Source organism: Rhinolophus sinicus, chromosome 6 (assembly GCF_057876585.1).
Source record: "Rhinolophus sinicus isolate RSI-liver-muscle chromosome 6, RSI-T2T, whole genome shotgun sequence".
In the NCBI taxonomy this organism is placed as follows: domain Eukaryota; kingdom Metazoa; phylum Chordata; class Mammalia; order Chiroptera; family Rhinolophidae; genus Rhinolophus; species Rhinolophus sinicus.
The window spans coordinates 56,725,777-56,743,779 of NC_142506.1; the positions used below are offsets into that span (position 1 = coordinate 56,725,777).

Here is an 18,003-nt window from a genome sequence, read left to right on the forward strand (position 1 = left end):
CCAGTGTTCAGGGTACCACAGTTACTGACAGGTTATCCAGATACCCTCCATCTTTTACTTTGTTTCTATTTTAGACGAAAAGCTTCTCAAGTTTAAGGACTGTCTCTGTTGGTCTCTTTCCATTAAGCACTCACTTCAAGCCAAGCACTGACCCTGCCAGCTTTGGAGAACGGAGAAAGAAAAGATCTTTCTGCCCTTAAGCAGGTAGTCTCAGAGGGAAACAAACTGTGTGTACTTCCAAGTAATATGTGGGGCCACGAATGAGGTAATCACTGGCCCGGGAATCCAAAAAAGTGGCACTTGACCTGGGGTGTGGGGATGGGCCACAGAAGGCTGGTGTGAGCCTCAGAGGTCACCAGACCAGAAATGGGAAGGAGATGTAGGCAGAAGGGAGAATGCATGTAGAGTCACCAAAAGACTTCTCGGGACCTGTCTTTGGGCTTTAAAGGCTCTGGACCCAGCCTTCCTACAGCCTTGATTCCTGGGTGTCTCTTTGGAAAAGTCACTGCCAGTGGCGGCAAGAATGGACTGAGTTCACAAATGGGAGCTAGACGGGTTAGGAGACCTGCTGGGAGGCTGGAACCTCCGCCAAGGCATGCAGAGGTAAGACACAGCAGGTTCGGGATGGATAACACCCTCGTCCTCGGTGTCCAGCAGGTAATAGCATTCAGAGGGCTGAGCTGAGGGAGATTTAGGAGTTAGTTTCAGCATTTGCCTGGCAGTTGTTACCACTGGCTGGAGTCCTACAGGCAAGAGCCGTGGAGGGCTTGGTGAGGGCACACAAGCTCTTTCATGTTTAGCATCGAATCCACGGGAATGTTTCAGATGCTTTTTGACCGACTAACCCAGTGTATCTGAACTGTAGAGTTGGTTCTGTGAACTCTAAACTTTAAAGCAATGGTGTTTTAAGCAGTAGTTCAAAGATACTAGGGGTTTTCCCAGGTAAGAGGCTCAGGAGGGGAAAGCACAGTCCTTTGCAGGGGAAGCGAGGGCTGCAAAGGTCTTCGAGGCCTTCCAAGGACAGGGTTCTGCTCTTCCCCCTCAGCAGGGGAACCCCAGGATAGCTGGGAATTATACAAATAGGGATTTTATAACAGCGCGGATCGAGGACACCTGAGGGCTGGGGTTTGTAGACTCAAATTGTCTTGATTCTTTTGATACCATGTACTATTTTGAAAGTCGTTCACCATATTACACAAAATTTACCGAGGTGACACACTTCGGGTCACCAGGACTGCCAGCCTAACTGATACTGGCTACTTGAGACCAACTATCTACCATCAGACCACAGCCAGTTTCCACTGCAATTAAATGACATGAAACTCTGTCAGCTGAGCTGCTTCTAATACGAGTCAGTGCATCTGAAAAAGGAAGTGGAATGTTGGACACGATTCAAGTCAATAAGTACTTTATTTATGAAGAAGGCTGTGCAGGATTCAGCACTGTGTAATTTAGGTCCTGTGTACAACAGTAAAAATTAAAAATGAGTAATTCAGCTTGCAGTGAAAGATATTTCCAGGCCTTTTTTTTTTCCCTTTCTGTTCTTTTTCTGGTGAAATTTTAAAGTAAGCTCATGCCAACACCCTGGTTAACATAGAAAGACAGTAAAGTACAAAAATGTGATAAATACTATTTATTGGGATTAACTGCTCAGGTTATTAGCTGTTTTAATAAAGTAAAACTAGTGAAAATAACATATGAGAAATAGCTTTGTAAAAGCTCTTTTTATGATATGCTTACAAAATGTCAGACGTCAGTGAAAACATCCTCAACAATGCAGACACAACAAACACGTTTCCTGTGAGTAAAGCTGAACACGGCATGGACAGTCTGGCTGAAGCCAGATGAGCTTCTCGAGGCCGTGGGGACCATACTTCCCAATTGTGTGAGCGTAGTCTTAGTTGAATAATGCAAAACTTCCACCTTATCAGCTGCTGTGAGTTTCACAGAGGAATTCCTTTGGCTGTGATGACTTACTCCAGTTCCACCTTGCCTTTTTGATGCCTCTTCACTCTCGAGTAGGGACTGATTGTATCATCCGTCACAAAATCATACAGTACTTTTATCCAGGAATTGTAGTGGGGGAGGTTGTCATAGTACTCAGCTGCTATTTTCCTCACCTAGAAGGGAAAAAACCCAGCAAGATGAGTAATGAGGGCACTAAGAGAAACCATGAGACCTTTCTCCCTCCTAATTGCTCCAACAAACAAACAAACAAACAAATGAAGCAGCCTCGGGGAATTCTAAACAAGCAGTTTGTACTTCAACAGTAAAATATACTTGACCCCCTGGGATTACTGACTCTTTCTATCAAGCTCTCAGGGACAGCATACCTGGTTTATTTGTGAAATTTGGCCTTTGGAATCTTTAACGACAAATACATGCAATCCAATCAACTTGCTAGTTTTCAAGCACATACAGCATGGCTGGCATTATAGGATATAAAGGTAACACCTGACTCCCGCCATTAAGGAACCTGCAAATACTATTACATTATTGTAATTAGAAATGCCAATTAGAAATTAAGTACCTATTAAGTGCAATTCTGCCATCCCAAGTGGAAAATGCCTTTTAAAAATGACGATTGCCAGTGTGACTGGGAAGCACAACTAATTAGTGCTGAGTAGTAATAATGGTTCTATAGCTTCATCAAAATGGACAAAACCGATTTTCATAAATCCCAAAGGAAAACAAAAGGCAGAATCCGAGATGGTAAAAGAGACAGCAACAAAAACAAAGAATGTTGACTTTCAAATTCATCCTTCAGTTTGGGAAACGTCATTATATTTTCTGGTTGTGGAGAAGCAGATTAACATAGCCTTCTCAAGGAACAATTAAGCCAGAGATTTCCTCATGCGTGTTCTCAGGCAGTCAGAAAAACAGAGTGATGTAACACATTTGATCACCGTCCTTCAAAACATCCTAAAATTCTTTCATGAGTAAGGATGACCTACAGACCACCCACATACAAATCTGCATCCTAACCCACACTGAATTTATGTCAAAGCCAGTGGCAACCAATTTATCTTAACAGCTAGACCAGGAGACACCATCCTTCTGAAAAAGGAAAATGACAGGGCCAGTTTAGACCCTGAATAAACATTTTGAGTCAAATCTTCATTTCCCGCTCCATTTGCTGTCTCCTTACTCCTTAGCCAAACCAGCAAACATCCTCAGACCTCTCTAGTCCTCTTTCCTGCTTTTCCTATCAAGGAATACACATCAAGGAGTTATATCTCAATAAAGCTGTTTAAAAAACCTATTAACTATGTGATAGTCAGATGCAATGTAACTATTGCAATATGACTATTGAGGAAAACATTGTGAAAAAGATTCTTTTGTTCATAGGGCAACCAGCTTTCTCTATAACCTCTTTTAAAAAAATCCATAAGATGTGTATGGTTCCCTTATAACTTAAAAAAAAAAAATCAAGAAAACCTAACATTTCATACATACATACTTTTTTAGAATTATGGAAACATTTTTGATAATAAAACTGTAAAAATACCCATTTTGAGGATGGGAAGTCTAATAAGCGAATTGATCAGAAAGATAACTGAAGTTAGAAAAGTGGTCCTTTTGAAGGGGATGAAAGGATGAGGGTCAGAATTTCTTTCATTTAACAATATACTAAAAGTCTACTGTGAGGAAAACAGATGGTCCCTGCCTGCAGGAAGCTGACAGTAGGGAATCTGAATTCCTTTATTTTGCAAATCGGTTATGCAGGCATCTGACTTCCACAACAAAGCAACACCACGATCTTAGTGAAGCCTTTGCTCTTAGTGAAGCCTTTGCAGATCAACAGTGCAGAAGCTCATGGGAACGTCTGCTTCCTCCACACAGTGGTTTCATTTTCCATTTCTGAATTACCTGACAAGTCAGCCGACTTTGCACATTCCTCTACAGTTCTGAACCCTCAGGGAGATCACTAGGCTTAGGGACCCAGGAGAGTAAACTCTGTAAAATTTGGCGGGTAGACTCAAGACTTACACTTGTGGTTTTTTTTTGTTTGTTTGTTTTTTATGAACAGCCTACAAAATATACTAGATTCCTTTTAAAATGAGCAAGTCAAGACGAACTTTGACCATTAGAAGCATCAGAAATTAGAATCTGTACGAAGTCCTTTACTTACCAGAGGAAGGTTTTTTCCGGGAATGTTGGGGAAGTCGTGGTGCTCATTATGGTACCCCACATTGAAGGTGAGCCAATTCAGAGGTCCATAATACGAGTAAGTTTCATGTCCCTTTAAGAACATGTAATGTTCCGCTATAAAATGTCCAGAAATCGGGTGCAAACCTAGACCAAGTAAGGAAGCTGCCAACATGTAGACTAAAGATTTAATTCCCAAAACATAGTAGATGACAACATCAAACATCAACTGGACCACAGTATTGATAATTTCCAGGTAAGTAATTGGTTTGGGGTTAATGAATAGAGGTCGGAAAGCGTAAAAGAGAGGCTGAAGAATAACCCATATAAACTTTCTGGAAGTCGTACAGAAGAACCAGCCTTCAAAATCAGTTGGAATATCCACATCGATGCCGTCACCTCCAAGGTAGCGGTGATGATCCATGTGATATCTCTTAAAGGAAATTGAATAGGGAACACCAATAGGAAGATTAGCAAACATTCCAAACCAGCGATTCCACATGGCTTTGGAGTGGCCGAAGGCACTATTGTGGGAAACTTCGTGAATGGCCAAAGTCATGGAATGGTTAATACAGCTGCCAAAGGCATACGCCCAAAATATGACCCATTTCCAGTCCAAATCCTTTACTAAGTAGAATGCAAGCAACTGTGTGAGAACCATCATAATGACAATCCATATCAAGTTGGGATCTGGTTTCATCAAGGATTTTATCTCTGGATACTTTGCTGTAAAGAAAAAAAAGCAAACAAAAAAAATCAGGAACCGAGAACACTACAGTTGTTCTACAATCATAATTAAATCAACGCCAATTAAATTAACACATTGTTTATTTTTTTCGTTTTCTACACCATTATATGCACTCTATTAAAGACTTCATCTCCTCGGGAAAGAGTACATTCTAATAAGGTTACTAAAATACGACGTCACAACAAATTAAGAATTTATGGAAGAAAAATTAGTCTCAAAATGTAGACTCTCCAAGTTAACAGAAAGATAGCAAAGTGCGGTAAATCCGTTGTATGTATTTGACAGAATATATCACACACTTAGTTAGGCAAGTGTCCCCTAAGAGCAAAGACAGATTCTTCTGTGGCTCCTACCCTCCCAGAGATAATGAATGTCTTTGGTTTTACATATGTGTTCTCAAGTATGTCGGCCCAGGAAGGCAAAAGTTCTGAAGAAGGACAGGTCATTCAGAATGTTCTTGAAAAGATAAAGAAAGGAACAGAGCAGCTTCAGTCTCTTTTCTCTAAATGTGAAATGAAGAATGAAATAAAAGCTTAAACTGTAAAACAGGAAGTTACTTAAATCCAGTTTTATATATAAAGGAAATTAGGGTAGGGTTAGTTCAAGGATTCTTTCCTTCCCCTTTTCCTGTCTCCACTTCCTAACCTCTAAACCTTTGTATTAGTTCATTTTATCCAATATTAATAATTTTATAGGCAATAGACCAAAAAAAGTAATCCCACACGCCTAAAAGTGAATTAGACTAAGACTAATTTTCCTGATGTAAATGAAAGGTTCAAATAAGGCATTCATTAAAATATAAGCATTTTAGGAGCAATTCTCCAACGATACAATAACTGTTCAGTTTATTTGTGGATAAGTAATAATTCTTTTGTATTAAAATATGTGTTACTTCTGTTTAGAAAGCACTCCAGCATTTTTACATTACATAAAACTTGATTAAACTGACACATCTGACAAAGGATAGAAGATACTACACAATTTGTAGGTACTCTAAAATCATGAAACTTATGCATATGCACAGTTCTTTCAGACAGACAAATCAACTTGCTCCAAGTAATTCTGTACCAAAATTTTGCAAAGCTGTATGTAATATATACAAATCAATACTACAAGAGTGCCAATATAATTAAGTGGGGGAAAGAATAGTCTTTTCAAAAAATGGTGCTGAAACAACTCGTTATCCCCACAAAAAAATAAAGTTGGACCTCTCCCCTGACACCATACTCAAAAAATTAACTCAAAATGGATCATAGGCCTAAATATGACACAAGAAAACTATACAACTCACAAGAAAACGGAAGTAAATCTTTGTAATATTTATGGGGTTTCTTAGCTACTATACCAAAAACATAAGGACAAAAAAATAAATAAAAACTTTTATGTTGTGAATGATATCATGAAGAAAGTGAAACGACAACCCACAGAATGGGAAGAAGTGTTTGCAAATCATATATCTCAGAAGTGACTTGTTTCTGAAATACATAAAGAACTCAAACTCTTACAATTAATAATCCAGTTGCAAAGAATCTGAATAGACATTTCTCCAAAGCAGCTATACAGATGCCAATAAGCACATGAAATATTCAACATTATTACCATGTTTCCCGGAAAATAAGACCTACCCGGACAATCAGCTCTAATGCGTCTTTTGGAGCAAAAATTAATATAAGACCTGGTATTATATTACCCGGTCTTATAGTAAAATAAGACCAGGTTATATATTAATTTTTGCTCCAAAAGATGCATTAGAGCTGATTGTCTAGCTCTAAATTTTCGGGGAAACACGGCAGTCATGAGGAAAATGTAAACTGAAACCAAAATGCAATACCACTTCACACCCACTAGTAGAATGGCAGTAATAAAAAAGACAAGTAATAACGAGGATGTGGAGAAACGTACACAATGCTGGTGACCATGTGAAATGGTGCAGCTGGTTTAGAAAACAGTTTGGCAGTTCCTCAAAATGTCAAGCATCGAGTTAGTAAGAACCCAGCAATTCCACTTCTTGGTAGCTAATCCAAGAGAAATGAAAACGTACAGCCATACAGTACCTTGTATGTGAATTGTCACAGCAGCATTGTTCATAATAGTCAAAGGTGAAAACAACCCAAAGCCTACCACATGATGAATGGATACATGAAATATGGCTTGTCCATACAGTGGAATATTATTCGGCCACAAAACAGAATGGAGGACTGATACACACTACAGTATGGATGAACCTTGAAAACAGGCTAAGTGAAAGACGTCAGTCACAAAACACCAAGTATTGTACGATTTCATTTGTAAGAAATATCCAGAATAGGCAAATCTATGGAAGCAGAAAGTAGATTAGTGGTTGCCTGGGACTGGGAGGTGGGAATGGGGAACATAGGACTGCTCAAAGTATAGGGTTTCCTTTTGGGAGTGACAAAATGTTCTAAAAATTAGATGGTAGTGATGGTTGCACAACTCTGTGAATACACTAAAAAACACTGAATTGCACACTTTAAATGGGTGGATTTTGTAGTTTGTGAATTATATCTTAATAAAGCTGTTAAAAATACTATTTCCCTGTGGAAGTATAGCAGTATAAGGAACATTGCTTGTGATTTGTTATTTGACTCACAAATAATGGTCTAATCCCAAGCCTTCATTAATTTCAAATGGATGCCTTTTAATATAACGCTAAATTTAATGTACAGATGTTGGTTGTTAAACAACATATTGATGCTTTCTCATGACTCTCCCCTAAAAACCTGACAAATTTCAGAAATACCTCTTATCATTTACATATAATTTAAACAAATCTCCAGATTCTTCTCTTTCCTGATACTCCATCTCCACCCCTGACATGGAACACTGAGCAGCATTTACACCTGGGAAAATGATTACATTTTCATTGAAAAATATGGAGTCCTTCGAACTTTCCAACTGAAATGGTTCTGTGATAAATTTGTGTGTGTGGGGGGAAGCTCCGTGTTGAAATATGCACCAATGAGCACCTTTTTACTCCATGATTCTCTGAATATTAGATAGCTAAGATCCAGCATTCAGGAGTTCATTTTTATAGGTGGACACCTGATTATTCATATGCAACATGTTTATCAGGTATAGGTACAAAATGTGTGATTTGCAAAATACACCTTTTAATTAAAAATAGAAAGCATCCAAGAACCGAAGTCTCTTAAAAGGCTATGCTTAATAGCAACTGTAAAGGTTCAAGCTCCCAATTCACCAATTCAATTTTTAAAAATCCATTTCAACGGGATCCAGTAACTCTTTTTTATAAAAACATGAAATTTCTCACTTTAGATCCCTCCAGCAAAAATCAGGGGCTTGCCTTTTGTTTTCACTGGGCAAATGGACGCTGAGAAGAAAAACGGAAAATACTGTGTATGAGAAAGAATTCCTCTTCAATTTACCACCAATTAGTTTCCTGATTTTTGAAGCAATAGCAGAGGTTAAAAGCATTTGCTGTGGAGGTAATCTAATCCAGACTAGAATCCCCCTCTAACATTTACTTATTAACTCTTAGCTCATTTTTAAAATAGCGATAACATCGACCTAGTTGTTGGGAGGATTAAATTGGGTAATGTTTGTATAACACACAACGCAATGCCTACCATATCATTAAGAGTAACCTGGGAGAGAGAAGCCAATTCTCCATAGACTACAGAGGCTCCAAATAGCTCAGTGCCTTACACCTCTGGAGAGGTGACTAAGGCCTAGTTAGCCTGGTGTAAAGGACCCTAAATTAGCAGCCAGGGGACCAGCAGGCTAATCTTGGCAAGACTTCCATACTTCAGTCTTTTCATCCACAAAACCGGGGTGGATGAAAAATTCGTATGAATCGGCCCTCCCTGCGTCCCAGGCTTGTGAGGATCAATGGGACAACCCGCGTGAGCACACCGGGACTAGTGCCATCCGAGAGGTGCCGGGGATCACAGGAGTGACCCAGGGCCACTGCGGCGGCCGCTCTCGCCCGGGTGGAGGGCGGGCATCTGCCAACGTAAGCCTTGCTGGCGTGAGCTCCGATGCTCCAGGACCACGCCTTGCCTCGCATGCGCTCGCAGTCTGGCGTCGCCCGCGCCCATTAGGGGAAAGAGGGAGGAGAAAAAGAGAACAGCGCCCACCGGGGGGGCACGGGGATCTCCAAGCGACAGGATCCACCCAACGGTGGCCTAGCGAGGGGATCAGGCTCTCCGCAAACCCTCACCCCCACCGGACGCCTGCGCCTCCCCGAGGAAGGGCCAGAGCCGCGCGGCGAAGCGGGCGCGCGGGGACCCTTCCTTCCCCCCCAGACCCAAGCCCAGGATTGCCGAGCTCGGCAGCTCAGGCCCCGCCGGCCTTTCCGCGGCAGCCGGGAGGCGGCGGGACGCGCAAAGAGCCGGCTCGTAACGGGCCTGGGGCTTCCACGGGCGCGCAGGGCCCGCACGGGGAGAGCGCGCCCCGGCGGCGGGAGGCCGCGCACGCACATAACGGGGCGCGGAGCCGGACCTCACCCAGGATCTCCCGGCGCCGATCGGCGTGGGGCTGGTCGGTGTACACCCACTCGAAGTCTTCCCGCGAAACGCGGTTCCCCATGGCGGCGGCGGCGGCGGCGGCGGCGGCGGCTTGCACACCCGCTCCCGGCTCTCGCTCCCAGCCCGGTTCCTCCGAGGCGGCGGCGGCGGCGGCGGCCCGGCTCTTGTCAGCCGGCGGCAGGCGGAGTGGAGGAGCTGACGGAGGTCGGGGCGGAGTCTCTAGGCCCCGCCCCGGCCCCGCCCCCCGCCGGCCCGCGAGGTGCGTGACCCTGCGGGCCGCGGCTGGTCGGTGGTGCGCGGCGCCCCCGGGACCCCGGCCGCCGCTGGGGTTCCGCCGCTCGGTGACTCGGGGCTCTGAGTTCTGTGACTGGGCCACCAGCTGGGAAGCCGAGTGCCTGCGAGTCCCGGCTCCCTGTGGCCTGGCCCGCCCGGTGCCCGCACCCGAGCCCGGGAAAAGGTGAAAGAGGAAGGAAAGGGCGCAAGTTAAATGAGGCTCCGCTTTAGCGCTTCCGGGAAGGCTGGCGCTCGGTCACGAGGATCCTTGCTTATTAGTAAGTGGCAACCAGCCCAAGTTTACTTTTGAAAAGCAAATAGTTCACTGAGCCATTATTGTGGCTGCCTCCTGGAAATAATACCTCAGCCAAATATGCGGAGTGTGTGGCAATTGAAACTGTTGAAGAACAAGGAAAACACTATGGTGGCGAGGGAAACATGATAAGGAATTCGTTTTGCCTGAATGAGTCTAGTGGGGCCATTTCTCTTCCGAGATGCTCACCCCACCTTGCATCGGTCGCAAAGGCATCTGAACGACAACCTCTTCCTGAGAGGACATTTTGTTTCAAAATTGGTGACCACTTCCCCATTAAAAAAGAAACTTTGACAAAAAGGAAGATAGCCAGACATGGTCTGTGTGCCCCATGAAAGAACACACCACACACACACACACACACACACACACACACACACACACACACATCTAATCAAGCTCCTAGATCCAACTGCTAATGTATAGAAAACAGGGCAGGGGAGAATGTTAAACAGATGCAATCAGCAAGATCATGACGGGGAAACTACAGGTTCTTTAATAGTGCGAGGGGAAAAACGGGAACCTATAGATTAAAAGGGGCTTCATTGATATACCACACAATTGCAATGTATTGACCTTATTTTGATTCTGATTCAGATGATCACAGTTTTAAAAAAATTGATAGATCATTTAAATATCGTTTGGATATGTGGCAATATTAAATTATTAATGGCTTTAGTGTGATAATAGTATTATACTATGGTTATAGTTTTTTTTTTTTAAAGTCCGTATCTTTTAGAGAGTCATGGGGGGGACCTCACTAAACTAAAAACAAACGAATATATATGGTCCAGTTATCCTCAGTATCTGTGGGTGATTGGTTGCAGACCCCCTTGGATACTGGATACTCAAGTCCCTTATATAAAATGGTACAGTGTGCATGTAACCTACACACATCCTCCCATATACATGAACTCATCCCTAGATTACTTATAATAGCTAATACAATGCTATGTAAATAATTGTTAAACTGTATTGTTTAGGGAATAATGACAAGAAATGTAAGTCTGTATATGTTCAGTACAGACGCAACCATCGTAGGTCTAACTATATAGCACATGTCATGTACTATGCGTGTGCATAAAATTATGCAACAACATAATTTTCTTCCAAATATTTTAAATCTTCAGTTGGTTGAAACCACGGAGGCAGACCCCGTGGATATGAAGGGCCAACTGTATGTGCAATTAACCATACAGTGTTATACTATACCATCAGTCAAAAGAATGAAGAAGTTCTTAATGTGTTAATATGAATTGGTCTCCAAGTTGTACTATTAAATGCAAAACACCAGGTATGGGGGGGAGAGTGTATGTATAGTACACATATATGTGTCCTTGGATATGCATAAAATATGTTTAGAAAGACACCCAAGAAATGATTATATTGTAGGAGAGTAAATGGGAGTCGAAGGGAAAAAGTTGGGAGGGAGTGTTTTCATTAAACCCCCACCCCTTTTTTTTTTACCTTTTACATTTGAATGGAATGTGGAGTTTGACATTCTAAAAAAAGGAAAAGAATTCGGCTCTAGCATTGTTGTGGGGATTGACAAATATTTTAATTACACATAGGCATGTTTCTTTGGTTTGGACTTTTAAAAGTTCTTAATGTGTTATCTAACTTTCATATCTTTTCTTGCTCTTGCCAGGTGATTTGTCTTCAAGCAATCATACCAGTTCTTCTAGAAAGACTCTATCCAGTCTGCTGTGAAAAGCTGTGGTGAGTTCCAGTAGTTCCTGATGACATTAGGAAATTTCAGGTGAGGTAATTTTCAGATTACACTTTTGAAATCAAGGTGTCCTTCCATGTAGATTTTTTTCATTTTCCATTTGTTTCGTTTTTGAATGGGGAATTCATTTTTAAGCCTATTTTGGTAATGATACAGTTGAGATCTAATAATGGTATTGAAAACGCAGCCCGTGGGTGCGTTTACTAACTTCAATTCGTAGAAGAGTAATTACAGAAGACATTCTTTATTCACTTCCAATGAACCTTAATCATAATAATAACAACTTTATATCATCTAGTCCTTAACACCAAATAAAAGACAGCTCTTCCAGTCAGTAGTTAATTGCCAATAAACATCTTTTCTTCCTTATTTTAGAATGTTGTTTAATTAGAAAACCAGTACATATAAATTAACAGAACCGTTTCCGCATTCGTCTATAATTAAGGCCAACAGTGTGGTGAGGGCAGTGCTGTACCTTGCCTGTCCCATCGTCTGCTCTGCTGGTCTCACTCAATCTATCTGTTGTGGCCCAGTTTGAGGGCATCATCTCCCCTGAACTCCAAGTTTCTTCCAGCCGCAGCCTCCTCCATGCTTCTGGACTTCACTTTTTTGAAGGGATGGTGGTATCTCTCAGCTGATTTCCTCATCCCTGAGGGGTTGGTTGTACAGGATTCTGTGGGTTTGTCCTCAGGCCCATCAATTTGGACACTTCCCTTAAATGTCTAATCTAATCTAATCTAATCTTTCTAAGCATCTTGTGGAAACTGGGGCCTCGCTGTGAGATTTCAGTCTCTCTGGTTATACCATGAAAGCTAGGATATGATGCCCTTTTCCTGGCTGCCACTCAACTTAACTGGAATGCAAGATTGGTAGAAAAGCAGGTTAAAGGAGGAAATTATATGATCATCTCAAATGAAGCAGAAATAAGTTTCATACAATTCAATATCGAATGGCAATATCTATAGGAAAACCAATCAAATTATTAGAATAAAATAAGAGAATTTAGAAAGGGTGCTAGATGGAAAATCAACGTACGAAAATCTTTTGTATTTTTTTATTGAAGTATAATTGACATACATATATTAGTTTCAGGTGTACAGCATGATTTGTATACATTGCAAGATAAGTCTATTTAATATCTGTCACATACATAGTTACAGAACTTTTTTCCTTGTGATAAGAACTTGTATTGTTGGGACAATAGCATGTAGAAATGTAAAATATTCAACAGTAACAGCACAAAAGATGTGATGGGAGCAAAGCTGCCTTGGAGTAAGGGAATGACACCAGATGGTAACTCAAATCTACAGAAACAAATTAAGAGAACTAGAAATGTTAAATAAGAAAGACAGTATAACAAACTCTGCATATGCTTTCTCTTCTTTCAGTTTCTTTACCAGGCATAAAATTACATAAAATAGGAGTCATAACAGTGTATTTTGGATTTGTAATATATATAGATGTAATGAACAATAATAGCACACAACAGAGGAAAAGGAAATAAATCTAGAATTAGAATAAACTTGAAATATTCTAAGTTAATATGTATATGGTAAGCCCTAGAGCAACCACTGTGAACATAACAAAAACATAAAATGAAAAAAAATAATTAAAGGAGTTAAAATGTTACACAAGAAAATATTCAGTTAATGAAAAAGAAAGCAATAGGAAAGGATTAGAGGGCATAAAAAGACCAGAGACATACAGAAAACAAAAATAAAATAGCAAATGTAAATGTAACTAGATCAGAAATAACATTAAATGTGAATGAATTAACAATTCAATCAAAAGGCAGATTGACAGACTAGATTTTTAAAAAGTAAGATGCAACTATATGGTGACTTTAGACACACTTCAGATTCAGAAATACATATAAGTTGAAAATAAAAGAATGGGAAAATATATGTCATATAAACAGTGACAATAAGAAAGCTGGAGTAGTTTTATTTTATTTATTTATTTATTTAATTTATTTTTTTTATTGGGGAAGGGGAACAGGACTTTATTGGGGAACAGTGTGCACTTCCAGGCCTTTTTTCCAAGTCAAGTTGTTGTCCTTTCAATCTTAGTTGTGGAGGGTGCCGTTCAGCTTCAAGTTGTTGTCCTTTCAGTCTTAGTCGTGGAGGGCGCAGCTCAGCTCCAGATCCAGTTGCCGTTTCTAGTTGCAGGGGGCGCAGCCCACCATCTCTCGTGTGAGTCGAACCGGCAACCTTGTGGTTGAGAGGACACGCTCCAACCAACTGAGCCATCCAGGAGGCAGCTCAGCTCAAGGTGCCGTGTTCAATCTTAGTTGCAGGGGGCACTGCCCACCATCCCTTGCGGGAGTCGAGGAATTGAACTGGCAACCTTGTGGTTGAGAGCCCACTGGCCCGTGTGGGAATGGAACCGGCAGCCTTCAGATTTAGGAGCACGGAGCTCCAACCGCCTGAGCCACTGGGCCAGCCCTGGAGTAGTTTTATTAATATCAGACACAATAGTCTTTAAAACAAACAAACAGAAAATGTTACTAGGTGTGATAAAGGGGTTAATCTATTAGGATATGCACCTAAGAACAGAACCCCAAAACACATGAAGCACAACTGATAGAATTGAAGGGACAAGTAGAGAATTCAACAGTAATAGCTGGAGACATCAATACCCCACTTCTACTAATGAATACAATTACAGAGATGATCCACAAGGGAATAGAAGGCTTGAAAACACTATAAACCCATTAGACCTAAAAAAATATCAATAGAACACTCTACACAAAAACAGCACAACACACATTTCTTCTCGGGTGCACATGGAACATTGTCTAAAATACACCAGATTTTAGGCCATAAAACAAACTTCAGAAAACTTAAAAGGATTGCAGTCATGTGAAATATTTTTTCTGTTCTGACCACAATGGAAAGAAATAAAAAGTCAAAAAAAGAAAGAAATTTGGGAAATTCTCATATGTTCTGGATATTAATCCTTTAGAAGATATATGATTTGCAAATGTTTACTCCCATTCTGTGGATGGCCTTTTTAACTCTGTTGATAATGTCTTTTGAGCCACAAAATTTTTTCATTTTTATAAAGTCCAATTTGTATGTTTTTTTCTTTTGGTACTTGTGCCTTTGGTGTCGTATCCAAGAAATCATTTCCAAATCTAAAGTCATGAAGATTTTGCCTTATGTTTTCTCCTAAGAGTTTTATAACTTTAGATCTTATATTTAAGTCATGGATCTATTTTGAGTTCATTTTTGTATATAGTCTTAGGTAAGGGTCCAATTTTGTTCTTTTGCATGTGGATATACAATTTCCTAGCACCATTTGTTGAAAAGACTCTATTTTCCTCATTGAAGGCTCTTTGCACCCTTGTGAAGAATCATTGACCATTTTGCAAGGGTTTATATCTGGACTTTCTATTGTATTTCATTAGTCTATATGTCTGTCTTTATACACACTGTTTTGATTACTGTAGCTTTGTAGTAAGATTTGAAATCAGGAAGTGTGAGTATTCCAGCTTTGTTCTTCTTTTGCAGGATTGATTTTGGCTATTAGGGGTCCCTTGAGAATCCATATGAATGTTAGGAGGATTTAACCAGGGCAATTAGGTAAGCAAATGAAATAAAAGGCATACAAATTGATGTGGAAAAGGTAAAATTATTTCATTCACAGATGACACAATCTTGTATATCAAAAATCCTAAAGAACCCACTGAAACAAAACAAAACCATGAGAACAAATAAATTGAGTTTAGCAAGGCTGCAGGAGTCAAGATCAATGGGAAAAAAAATCACTTTTGTTTCTATCCTAGCAATGAACAATCTGAAAATTAAGTAACAGTTTCATATACGGTAGCATCAAAAAGAATAAAATGCTTAGGATTAAGTTAATAAAAGAAGTGTGAAAACTTACACTCTGAAAACTATAAAACATTGTTGAAAGAAATTTAAGAAGACCTTAAATAAGTAGGAAGACATTCTATATTCATGGACTGAAAGATTGAATGTTATAAGGTGGAAATACTCTCAAACTGATCTACAGATTCAATGGAATTGCTTCGGGATCCTTTCAGTGGGGAGGGCCTTGAACTCACAACTAAACATGCTTAAACTGACATATGTGTTAAGGCGCAAGGAGTTCTGAAGAGGCCCCTCTCTTCAGACTAGCAGGTGCAGCCCAAGGCCCCCTTCCATCAGACCTCTGAGCCCAAGGTGGAGAAGTGAGCAATTCAAGGCTGTTTCTCTCCTGTGACTCTCAAGGAGGCAGTGTGGCGCAGCGCCAAAAGTCCCGTGACCCTTAGGAGAGATTTAAGTGACTCGGAGTTGCCATTATCAAGGCGTGTGGGCTGTGCAAATCACAAGTATTCCAGTGAGGAAAAAGGTGTTACCTTAAATCATCACCAAGGTCTTTTTTTGTTCTAGGATTCTGGGAGATGCCAAAACTAAGATTGATTGAAAATAAATTTCTCCAGGAAGCTAGAAAACCTGTAAGAGTACACAAGTTTGTTTCTGTGTTTAAAAAGAAATTTTATATATATGAAGCACAGGAACATTCAAAGCACGGAGACCAATTTGTGCGTGTGTGTGTGTGCGTGCGTGTGTGTGTGCGTGCGTGTGCGTGTGTGTATTTAAAGCAGACACAAGCTTTAAGAAAACACATGCAGTCGATGCAACATATACATATAATCTGTATCTCTGTTTATTGCCTTAGTGTCATATCTATATCTCCACATATCACTACTATTTATTATTTATTACCTGGGCTTACTATGTGCTGGGTATTGTGTTAACCCCTTGACGTTCATTCCTTTATTGTCCTCTTACGAGGATGACACAAGCTGCATTTCACAGCTGCTGTGGGAATGGAGGGGAGCTGTGATAGAACCTGGGGTTCTAGAAACTGGTTATGTAAAGAGTTTCTTATAAGCTTGCTCCAACTTTCTTATAAGCTTGCTCCAACCCTCCAAAGGAAGAGTAAGCATTTTTAGCCCTTCCTTCTTTCCTCTCCCCACCAAATATTCTTCTTTTATTTAGCTTTGAGAAGACAGACAGAGGTTTTCCCTTAGTCTTAAGGCAGAAGGGCACACCTTAGGTGTTGCATCGCTGGAGCCAATTTCATTATTTACACTGCTGCTTCAGATTCTAATAGGAAACTGACTTTTGTGTAATCCAAAGAAAAAGGGTAAAAGAAAATTTACAGAAAACATGAAAGTTGGGAAAATTGAAAACTATTTAGTCGATTGTAATTGTATGAAAAGAATTTATTGAATTTTGGGAAGTTTATCTTTGATTTGTATTTCCTTTCCAGTCATAATTTATACTTTTTGCCTAAACATCCACCACTCGTTTTATTCTCCTCACAACTTCTATAATTTTGCTTTGAGGAAATGACTCACCAAAACCAAAAAGGAATATATACAAACAAGTTGAGATATTTTTTCTGGACAGAAGAATCATCTTTAAGAGTTGTTTCAGGAATTAACACAGGAAAGTTCATAAAGAATGGAGACATCATTTAAAGAAAAGCAATAACATTGGGAAAGATCCTTGGTTTCCTAGCCATGTGAATTTATTAGGTGACAACTGAGCCATCTGAACGGTATAGAAATGAAGCTTTCTACCTTCTGAAGACTGGGAGATAACAGCAGCAGCCTTTATTTTTCTGTTTCTGTGATTCCTGGATGACTAGAGTGAAGGGATGGTGCTGGCACCACTGACTGCTGTCACCCTGACCCTTCAGCAGAGTGTCATCTGTGACCTCTTCTCTGGACATCTAAATTGTAGACAAAGCGGGTAAAACGTGTACCAACGAGGTTGCTCTTCCTCTGGGAATTTTTTTCAGCAATTTCCTATCACACAGGTGACATTGATTTGTATGATTTTATTTCATTAAAATTTGGCATATTTAGTTTAGGAGCAGGAAGGACTTTTGAACAGATACTGCGTCTTCTTCCTGGCAGGGCCAAGGAATCGGAGGCCACTGCTTTTGTACTGACTGGCTCTCAAGGAGGCAGCACTATGGACCTGTGTGAAGTGGCCTCAGGCCACATCTACTGCTAGGACTGCCTCCTACTTAAGATGATAGGTTCTAGAAGCCTTCGAAATGTTGTCTACCCATATGCCCAGGGTAACTTCATTGCCAAAAAACTTTAGGACAAAAGTTGCCTCCTCCAAGCTCAGCCTTTTCCTGATTTTAAGTTCTCTGTTACTCGTAACTTTAGGGATTGTGGCATTGACTGCTTCTAGTGGATTTATGGAACGTTCATCTCTGTATTTCTTGCTAAGTTTAGACGTCATGGCATCTAGTT

The 18,003-nt window shown here is 40.5% G+C and overlaps 2 protein-coding genes across 5 annotated transcripts in view; one reads left to right on the plus strand and one right to left on the minus strand.

The window, feature by feature from the left end:
• Positions 1-1,618: 1,618 nt before the first annotated feature.
• Positions 1,619-9,605, minus strand: DEGS1 (delta 4-desaturase, sphingolipid 1). Its single transcript, XM_019716059.3, has 3 exons — positions 9,385-9,605; positions 4,133-4,875; positions 1,619-2,120 (listed from the first exon to the last, which is right to left on the minus strand). Exons 1-3 carry the CDS (start codon positions 9,464-9,466, stop codon positions 1,974-1,976), a joined length of 972 nt encoding a protein of 323 aa, XP_019571618.2. The 5' UTR covers positions 9,467-9,605; the 3' UTR covers positions 1,619-1,973.
• Positions 9,606-9,647: 42 nt separating this feature from the next.
• Positions 9,648-18,003, plus strand: part of TP53BP2 (tumor protein p53 binding protein 2) — a 136,223-nt gene continuing 127,867 nt past the window's right edge. For 2 of the 4 annotated variants that reach the window (XM_019716049.3, XM_019716050.3), the window contains exons 1-2: positions 9,657-9,956; positions 11,640-11,750. The gene's annotated coding sequence lies outside the window, so the exon portion shown is untranslated. Of the gene's footprint in view, positions 9,957-11,639; positions 11,751-15,232; positions 15,305-18,003 lie in introns of all 4 variants that reach the window. The other 2 variants (XM_074316943.2, XM_088799129.1) reach the window with 2 other exon arrangements.